Below are 9,804 nucleotides of genomic sequence, written 5' to 3' on the forward strand. Positions count from 1 at the left end.
GAGCGGTGAGGCCGGCGCCGGGGAAGCGAATCGATACTGCGTTACTGGACGCCCGCGGGCCTCATGAGGACAGTCGATTCGCTCATTCGTTATTCACGATTTATTAGGGATGGCGGCCGCGTCTGTCCCTCCAGAGAGCTTGATTATCCATCCGGCCAGTAGCGCCATTAAGCGCACTGACGGTGGGAGGCTCGAGTTAGAAATTGGGAAAGGAATCTTCGCCCAGTTTTGGAGCGCCTGCCTCTTCTTGCCTTGCTGCTCGCAGCCAAGGCAGCCCCGAAACTGGGGACCCCGGCTGAATGCTTTCGCCCTCTGGCCGCCGAGTGACCCCAGCTCGAGCCTGCAGCCACAACAGCGGGACGGGGGCGGGGAGGAAGAGGAAGGGCGGAGAGACTTCCTTCCAGAGGGAGTGGTCCGAGAACCGGCGGGAGAAGGGCCAAGGGAAGATCCGGTCACCTCCTCCCAAGCCTGCAGGCGAAGAGGCGAGTTCACCGGCCCCGGAGGAAAGGGGACCCGCCCACTGTTCCCAGGGCAAATGTGTCGCCGGCGTCCTGGACTCTGCCAGGGAAAACGCGCATCCACTCGCTCTGCCAGGAGGGGAGCGCGGCAGGGACTCCCAGGCAGCCGCCCCTCTCTGGCTACAAGACCCCGAACAAGAGAAACCCGTAACAGGGCCTTTGCGGAGATCTGGATCCCACCCACCAACCACACGGACACCTAGGGGCTGCCCCTCGGGGCATTATCAGCCAGTGGGAAGGAGGTTGACGTTCCTCTGCGGCCCATGAATCCTGGAGGGCTTCCCGAGGGACCACCGGGGTCCATCCACTTATTCCTCGGTTGTTAAGCGCCAGACAGGAGAGAACCGCTAAAGAGGAGTGTGCTAAGACCCCATTACCCACTAAAACTCCATTTTCATCTTTTGCGTCCTTGATGAGTAGTCCCCACATTCCTGGCCTTTCTGGTTTCTCAGGAGAACCTTCTGACCAGCTCCTCCCACATCGGAAGAGTTTTCTAGTCTTTTGTTCTACTGCTAGCCGACAGAGAAGCACCTGTCATGTGCCAGTGTCAAATGCTGCGCTAGGAACTGGGGACTCAAGGCACAAGAGCCTGGCTTTTGCGCGGGGTGCTCACAGGCCGGTGGGTGCAAACCCTGAGGGACACACAGCCTGTCCCTTTAGCGCCCACCGCTTCTGATGTGAGCGCTAAGGGTGAGTGAGTACTTGGGTGGGCTTCCACAAGAGGCCTCCTTTGAGCCGAATCTGCAGAGACCAAGTGTCTATGAGAACTGCTTAAGAGTACTTTGCACATTCTCCTCCACAAAGGTCGAGGCTCCCACCGCGCCCAGGAATGCGCCTCGGCAAACATTAGGCGCCCCTTGATTTTGTGTTTGCATCTCACGCGGTCCTCTAGCTGACAAGTGCATCAGAAGAGTCACAGTGTCTGTCACAGGCTAGAGGCTCGCAGAGGACAGGAACGCGGGAAATCTAGGCAATTATCTCCAGCATATACCAAGAGCTATTGCGAGGCTCAGATCCCTTTAAAAATGGTGACGAGACAGGAGAGGGCGGCTCCTCTAATGCTTTCCGGAACGTCTTTACCTCTGTGTCCTTTATACCTTTTATCTCCCCCAAACAAGGTCCTTGGTCAGTTTCTGCTTCTCTTTCCACATCCTCCTCCCCCACTTCTCTGTGTAGTTCTAAGGGAAAAAAAATGTATTGTTTTCCTTTTTTTTCTGATGCTTCTCACTTTAAATGTGTCTATTGTCCCTCTCTCTGTCTTGGGGTCTTCCGCACTCACCCTGCCTAGTTCTCTGTCATGTCCCTTCTTTCCTTGTATCACAACAATGTTCTCCCTTTCTCATCTTTGTTTCTCTTCATACCTGTTTCTCTGTGTGTCTCTCTCTCATTCCCTTCCCTTCCAAATGTAGTATTTGGAGATTGTAATATCGATTGAGGCAGACAATAAAAAACTGTCGAACCTCCACTGTAAATTCATTCCTAATCCTATGAAAAAATGCATCCTGAAACATGTTCCTTGCACAGTGAAACAAAAACCTCTGTCTTTAGGTTTCCTGCCATCCAGCTTGGAGGCGGGGTGGGGGTGTGGAGGGAAGTGCTGGATAAATTATCCCATTATTGACTGAGCAGCAAAGAATTTTCAAGAACAGTGATTCTCCTAGAAAAAGTATTGCTGCTGCCATTTCTATGCAAAATTTGGCTTTTGAATAAAAGGCTTAGGTTTTTATCTTACGGGGGGCGGGGGGAACAAAACCCAAAAGACAAAAAAAAAACCACCGCGTCCCTGGGTGGGCTCGAACCACCAACCTTTCGGTTAACAGCCGAACGCGCTAACCGATTGCGCCACAGAGACCGCGACGATTGCTGGCGTGGTGGTGAGTCGAGTCAATGGGAGCGAGCCTGGACGGTGCAGACGCCGTAAGAGATGCCGCCATCGGGCGAAATAAGTGGAACCCGGGGGAGAAAGGGAAGGATCCTGATGGGGGAGGGGGACGAAAGGGCTTGGGAGGAGAGGACGCGGGACGTGCACCCTCTTCCTCCATTGGCTTGGCGAGAGGTCGACTCTGGCTGTTCTCAGGTTCTACCTCAAACGTGGAGAGGCCCGGAACATCCTTTTTTAGGGTGACCTGAGATTGAAGATATGTGAAGTCGGCGCGCAGGAAGTCCCCCAAATCAGAACAGCCTTGGGCTTCCAAACTCCCCTTCGCAGCTGAACCCCTGCAGCCGCAGAATACCCACGACGCCTACCCGCGACGCCTTCCACTTCCCACCTGCATCATTAAATTTACATTTAATGGGCGCCTCGTATATACCAGGCACTGTTGTGGGCCAGTGACTATTCAGAGCCTAGGCAAGTGCCTGGTACACAGTAAACGTAAGGATTTCTGGAGTGAATAAATAAGCTAGCACGACTAATAGGACGAACTCATACATCACGGTGATAAGCGTCACGGTGCCCCTTCAGGTGGGGACGTAGCCCCCTAAACCCAGTTTCACCAGCCCACGTGCGCGCAGGCTCCGCCCCCAGTCCTGAGTCAGGTCCGCCGAGATCCCACTATGCACCGTGCTGCAAGCCTCTTCCGCACCCACAGTGACTTTTCACTTCCGCTTTTCCCGCCTCCGTTTTGACTTTGCAACCAAACTACCTGTACTGGTGACCGACAGGGATGCGGGACCAATAGAAAGCCCAGATGTCCAGGAAGAGTCCGCCTATCAGCCAATAAAGAGACAGCAGCGAGAACGGTTGCGCAGTGAAGGCTAGACCTGGTTTACTGGAATTGCTCGGGCGATCGAGGGGTCCTAGTACACCGCAATCATGGTGAGATGGGGAGTTAAAGCAAAGGAGCACAGGGAAGGATTGAGAAGCGGAGGGGGTCGGGAGAGGCTTGGGGACGAAAAGGGCCAAGGGTCGATGGAAGGAAACGGTTTCAGTTCGAGGGGAGCGGACCCCGGTGAGGACCAAGAGGGTGAGTGCGGCTCATCGCCGCCACACATTGCTCATCCCAGCTGGAGAACCAGGGGTTCAGGCGCCTCCGGAATGGAGAACGGGCGTACAGGAGCCTCCGCATCAGGAGCTGGGCCGGGGGCTGTCGCAGCGTTTGACCCCCCGCGCTGACCCCTCCGCTCTGTCTGTCCTAGTCTATTATGTCCTATAACGGAGGGGCCGTCATGGCCATGAAGGGGAAGAACTGTGTGGCCATCGCTGCAGACAGGCGCTTCGGGATCCAGGCCCAGATGGTGACCACGGACTTCCAGAAGATCTTTCCCATGGGTGACCGGCTGTACATCGGTCTGGCCGGGCTCGCCACTGACGTCCAGACAGTGTAAGTTTCAAGGGTCCCTGCTCACACCCAGGTCTCTTCTTGGACCATCCTCCCCTGGCGTCTTGACCGGGCAAGGTGTCAGTCATCTACCACACACCACCAGTGAGTTTGAGACTTTGCCGCACACCATAACGATACAGAGATGTATCCTAACCAACTTTTACCCGCATTTCCGCTGTGCCAGGCTCTGTGGAAAACACCTCACATTCATGGACTTACTTAATCCTCTCCCTGAGGATTCCATGTTGCCGTCCCATTTTGCAGATGAGGAAACTGAGGGTCTCAGAGAGTGTCTTGCCCAAGAAGCAAAGTCAATGAGTGTCAGCCAAGATTCCCACGCGAGTCTAAGGCCGAAGTCAGCGCTCAGTCCCTAAAGAGCGAGACTGTCTCCAGAAACGTGTCCCTCCCTTTTTTCTTTTTCTTTTTTTTTTTTTTTTTGAGACAGGGACTTGCTTTGTCACCCAGGCTGGAGCTCAGCGGCGTGATCTTGGCTCACTGCAACCTCCACCTCCCAGGCTCAAGCGATTTTTGTGCCTCAGCCTCCTGAGTAGCTGGGACTACAGGCACGCACCACCATGCCTGGCTAATTTTTGTATTTTTAGTAGAGACAGGGTTTCACCATGTTGGCCAGGCTGGTATGGAACTCCTGACCTCAAGTGATCCACCTGCCTCAGCCTCCCAAAGTGCTGAGATTACAGGCATGAGCTACCGCACCTGGCCTGACTTTGATTTTGACACCAATTTTGAGGGGACAAGGCAAGCCCAACAGAATCATCTTGCAAACAGTTGGGGTTTTGATATTACATCTCAGGGTTGGGGAAGCATTGACAATGTGCCAAATCTATGGGAGCAGATTCTGGAGAGACAAAGTCTGTAGAGAGGGAAATAATGAGTAGCAGTTTAAGAGCTGAACCTTACATTTAGCAGTGAGGCGACAAGAGAAGCCAGATAATAATAAGAGAGGAAAAGAATGGCGATAGGCTTTCAGGAGGGAATATGTGGTCGCAGGTGCTGCACCGTACTGGTGGCCTGAGGAGCGGCAGGTCCTGGATTTGTTTCCTAGAAGGTGGAGAGACTAACTCACAAGTGTGGGTGGATGCCTGTCAGAAAATGTTCTCATTTCGGCCAGGCACGCTGGCTCACACCTGTAATACCAACACTTTGGGAGGTGGGCGGATATCTTGAGGTCAGGAGTTCCAGACCAGCCTGGCCAACATGGTGAAACCCTGTCTCTACTAAAAATACAGAAATTAACTGGGCGTGGTTGTGATCACCTGTAATCCCAGCTCCTCGGGAGGCTAAGGCTGGAGAATTGCTTGAACCTGAGAGACAGAGGTTGCAGTGAGCTGAGATTGTGCCACTGCACTCTAGCCTGGGCAACAGAGTGAGATTCTGTCTCAGAAATAAAAAGAAGGCAATTAAAAAAGAAAATGTTCTCATTTCTCTTAAAACTCCCTGAGTCTCAAGAACATAACACTGAGATCTCGCGGCCCTTTTTTCCTGTCCTGGTAGAGTCAGAGAATGACACCCTGGGGTTCCTGTCAGTGTGAAGTCTCCTGTGAGCCTTCCCCTCTCCAGTCACTGCTGTTCTCACACCATTTCCTTTTCTTCAGAGGGCTTTTCTCACCGCGTTTGCTTGCTTGTGGGCAATAACTGCCCATTTCACTAGGCCTCGGTTTCCCTACCTGGAAGATGAAGCTCAAGTCATTTCTAAGGCTCTTTGCTCTGGTGTCCTGAGACACTGCTTTGCCTCCAGCAGGTGTGGCATTGGTCTGCTCTATGCAGGGGCCTATCCTGGGGCTCTGAAATGGAACTGGCAAGCTGTGACCTTTTTTCCTTTTTTCACCAAAGCTGCCAAGTGGCCTTTTTCTTTTTGGGGACAGGAGTCTCGCTCTGTCGCCCAGGCTGGAGTGCAGTGGCGCAATCTCAGCTCACTGTAAGCTCCTCCTCCTGGGTTCACGCCACTCTGCCTCAGCCTCCCAAGTAGCTGGGACTACAGGCGCCCGCCACCACGGCCAGCTAATTTTTTGTATTTTTAGTAGAGATAGGGTTTCACCGTGTTAGCCAGGATGGTGTCAATCTCCTAACCTCGTGATCCGCCCACCTCGGCCTCCCAAAGTGCTGGGATTACAGGCATGAACCGCTGCGCCCGGCTGCCAAGTGGCCTTTTTCTAAGGCACCTTTCAGGTCTGTTAGCACATAGCACAGCAGTTGGTGCTGCTCTTTTTTTCTTTTTTTTTTGGTCACCCAGACTGGTGACATAAACTTAACTCACTGCAACCTCTAACTCCAGGGCTCAAGTGATCCTTCCACCTCACCCTCCCAAGTGGCTGGGACTAAGGTGTGCGCCACCATGCCTAGCTAATTTTTGTATTTTTTGTAAGAGACAAGATTTCACTACGTTGCCCAGGCTTGGCTTGAACTCCTGAGCTCAAGCGATCCACCCGCCTCAATCTCCCAAAGTGCTGGGATTACAGGTGTGACCCACTGCGCCCAGCCTAAAACTTTTTATATGGAATGCTTCACAAATCTGCATGTCATCCTTCTGCTAATCTTCTCTGTATTTTTCCAGTTTTAATATATGTGCTTCCAGGCCAGGTGCAGTGGCTCGCGCCCGTAATCCCAGCACTTTGGGAGGCCGAGGCAGGCAGATCATGAGGTCAGGAGTTCGAGACCATCCTGGCTAATACAGTGAAACCCCATCTCTACTAAAAGTGCAAAAAAATTAGCTGGGCGTGGTGGCGGGCGCCTGTAGTCCCAGCTACCTGGGAGGCTGAGGCAGGAGAATGGCGTGAACCCAGGAGGTGGAGGTTGCCGTGAGCCCAGATCCTGCCACTGCACTCTAGCCTGGGCGACAGAGCGAGACTCCATCTCAAAAAAAATATATATATGTGTGTGTGTGTGTGTGTACATATGTATATATGTGTATGTATATATGTGTATGTGTATATGTGTATATGTATATGTATATGTATATGTGCTGCCAAAGTGAGCACCAGTTGCTACTTCTTAACACATGTAAGACTGCAGTTTTCCCTGGGCAGGGACTGAGATGAGGTGTCTCCTTATGTGCCCCTGACCTCAACAGGGTAGACACTTGGGAATATTCAATAATGACTTACTAACTCACTTTTCTCCTACCTCAGTGCCCAGCGCCTCAAGTTCCGGCTGAACCTGTATGAGTTGAAGGAAGGTCGGCAGATCAAACCTTATACCCTCATGAGCATGGTGGCCAATCTCTTGTATGAGAAACGGTGAGTGCAAGTGTAGCTAGCACTGAGGGAATGCAGACAACCTTTGAATGTAGTACGGAGTAGGTGCTGAAGAAGGGGATTCTCCTTGTTTTTCCATCTCTTATTTGCAGGATAATATTCTTATTTTATGGGTGTGTTTTCTTTGGGCCTGATAACCAAATAGGAAAGAAAATACACTGGAAGAAGGCAAGGAATGCACATAGCAGATAAGTTTGCATCTAGGCAAAAGAATTAGTCCCACCAGACTGTTCTGGGGTCTCCCAGCAGGAGCCACCCTTACTCTAGAGCTATTCTGTCAGCACTGGCTTCTCGGGAATAGCAGGGAGCCTAGGAATGGGGTGTTCATTTTCGTCAGTTCTTTTTGAGGGCTTTATGGTGAGAAACAAGGGGCCTAACTGTAGAATTCAGTGCAGAAATCTGGGATGGAATTGAACGGAGACCCTGTGGGTGCTTTCTACCTCTGGGCAAACCTGGGTGGCCAGAATACAAGTTGAGCTCTGTTTTTCTTTTTTTTTTTTTTTGAGACGGAGTCTTGCTCTGTCGCCCAGGCTGGAGTGCAGTGGCACGATCTCGGCTCACTGCAACCTCCACCTCCCGGGTTCAATCAATTCTTCTGCCTCAGCCTTCCATGTAGCTGGGACTACAGGTCCACATCACCACACCCAGACGATTTTTGTATTTTCAGTAGAGATGGGGTTTCACCATGTGGGTCAGGCTGGTTTCAAACTCCTGACCTCAGGTGATCCACCTGCCTTGGCCTCCCAAAGTCCTGGGATTATAGGTGTGAACCACCACACCCAGCCCAAGCTCTTTTTTTTTTTTTTTCCTTTTAACTTTTTATTTTGAAGTAATTTTTGCAATTTGTAAAAATACTCTTTAGCTTTCAAAACTGAAAGGACTTGTCATTTCTTTTTCTTTTCTTTTTTTTTTTTCGAGATGGAGTCTTGCTTTGTCACCCTGGTGCGCAGTCATGGTTCACTGCAATCTCCACCTCCTGGGTCCAAGTGATCTTCCTGCCTCAGCCTCCTGAATAGCTGGGATTACGGGCGTGTGCCATCACACCTGGCTTTTTTTTTTTTTTTTTTTTTTGTAGAGGGGGGGTTCATCATGCTGGTCAGGCTGGTCTTGAACTCCTGACCTCAACTAATCTACCACCTCGGCCTCCCAAAGTGCTGGGATTACAAGTATGAGCCACCACGCCACCGCGCCCAGCAAAAAGTCTTATAAAGTTGTAGCAATTAACTCATATTTGGAAATGGCTTGCTGGGCGCAGTGGCTCATGCCTGTAATCCTAGTACTTTGGGAGGCCAAGGAAGGTGGATCACTTGAGGTCAGGAGTTCGAGACCAGCCTGGTCAACATGGTGAAACCTCATCTCTACTAAAAATACAAAAATTAGCTGGGTGTGGTGGTGCATGCCTGTAATCCCAGCCACACGGGAAGCTGAGGCATGAGAATTGTTGAACCTAGGAGGTAGAGGTTGTAGTGAGCCAAGATCATGCCACTGCACTCCAGCCTTGGTGACAGAGTGAGACTTAGTCTCAAAAGAAATAAAAAATAGGCCGGGCGTGGTGGCTCACGCCTGTAATTCCAGCACTTTGGGAGGCCGAGATGGGTGTATCACCTGAGGTCAGGAATTAAGAGACCAGCCTGACCAACATGGTGAAACCCTGTCTCCAATAAAAATACAAAAATTAGCTGAGCATAGTGGCAATACGCCGGTAATCCCAGCTACTCAGGAAACTGAGGCAGGAGAATTGCTTGAACCTGGGAGGTAGAGATTGCGGTGAGCAACCTGCCTCAGGCTCCCGAGTAGCTGGGATTACAGGTGCCTGCCACCGCACCTGGCTAATTTTTTTATTTTTAGTAGAGACGGAGTTTCATCATGTTGGCCAGGCTGGTCTCGAACTCGTGACCTCAGGTGATCCACCTGCCTTGGCCTCCCAAAGTGCTGGGATTACAAGCATGAGCCACTGCGCCCAGCCAACGAAAAAAAAAGTTAATAATATCCGGGATTATCTGGGTAAGAACCTTAAAATCAAATACTATAACAGTTCAGGGCCTGTGTTTGAACTTTCTATTATGCTGATGCCAAGTTACCATCTGAAGTAACTTTTCCTGCAGTGTTTCAGAGGTGCGTAGACGGTATTTCTAGGGTCCAGATTTTAAAAGGAGTCTGGACATTGCTCAGGTTTGCAGATCAGTGCCTCAGCCTGTCCTGCCAGAAAAATCACTGATTTCAGATGGGCTCATAGAGGAAGCTCCCAGCAATAGTAGCTAAAAATCCAGAATTTTTCAGGTAACCTAATGTATTTTTATTCTTTTCAATAAGAGTAAGTCATTTATTATTTTTAATTTTTTATTTTATTATTATTTTTTTGAGACAGAGTCTCACTCTTTTGCCCAGACTGGAATGCAATGGTGCGATCATGGCTCACTGCAACCTTTGCCTCCTGGGCGCAAGCAATCCTCCTGCCTCAGCCTCCCAAGTAGCTGGGACCATAGGTGCATGCCACCACACCTGGCTAATTTTTAAATTTTTTTGTAGAGACAGGGGTCTCACTTTGTTGTCTAGGTTGGTCTTGAATGCCTAGGCTCAAGCAATCCTCCAGCCTTGGCCTCCTCCCTAAGTGCTGAGATTACAAACGTGAGCCATCGTGCCTGGCCTAAAAAAGTTATTTTCATGGTGGCTTATGCCTGTAATCTCACA

At 50.8% G+C, this 9,804-nt stretch overlaps 1 protein-coding gene, 1 non-coding gene and 1 pseudogene across 3 annotated transcripts in view; 2 read left to right on the forward strand and 1 right to left on the reverse strand.

The window, feature by feature from the left end:
• Nucleotide 1: 1 nt before the first annotated feature.
• On the forward strand, nucleotides 2-1,981 carry LOC105542982 (annotated as a pseudogene). Its single transcript, XR_001006560.1, has one exon. The product of XR_001006560.1 is annotated as an uncharacterized LOC105542982 (transcript).
• Nucleotides 1,982-2,296: 315 nt separating this feature from the next.
• Nucleotides 2,297-2,370, reverse strand: TRNAN-GUU. Its single transcript has one exon. It is a non-coding gene; the product is annotated as a tRNA-Asn (tRNA).
• Nucleotides 2,371-3,219: 849 nt separating this feature from the next.
• PSMB3 (proteasome (prosome, macropain) subunit, beta type, 3) overlaps nucleotides 3,220-9,804 on the forward strand; it is an 11,869-nt gene continuing 5,284 nt past the window's right edge. Inside the window, exons 1-3 of the mRNA XM_011984709.1 lie at nucleotides 3,220-3,336; nucleotides 3,657-3,841; nucleotides 6,988-7,095. Coding sequence (XP_011840099.1) covers nucleotides 3,334-3,336; nucleotides 3,657-3,841; nucleotides 6,988-7,095 — 296 coding nt within the window. The 5' untranslated portion in view covers nucleotides 3,220-3,333. The remainder of the gene's footprint in view (nucleotides 3,337-3,656; nucleotides 3,842-6,987; nucleotides 7,096-9,804) is intronic.

This window comes from Mandrillus leucophaeus, unplaced genomic scaffold (genome assembly GCF_000951045.1).
Source record: "Mandrillus leucophaeus isolate KB7577 unplaced genomic scaffold, Mleu.le_1.0 Scaffold272, whole genome shotgun sequence".
Lineage (NCBI taxonomy): Eukaryota > Metazoa > Chordata > Mammalia > Primates > Cercopithecidae > Mandrillus > Mandrillus leucophaeus.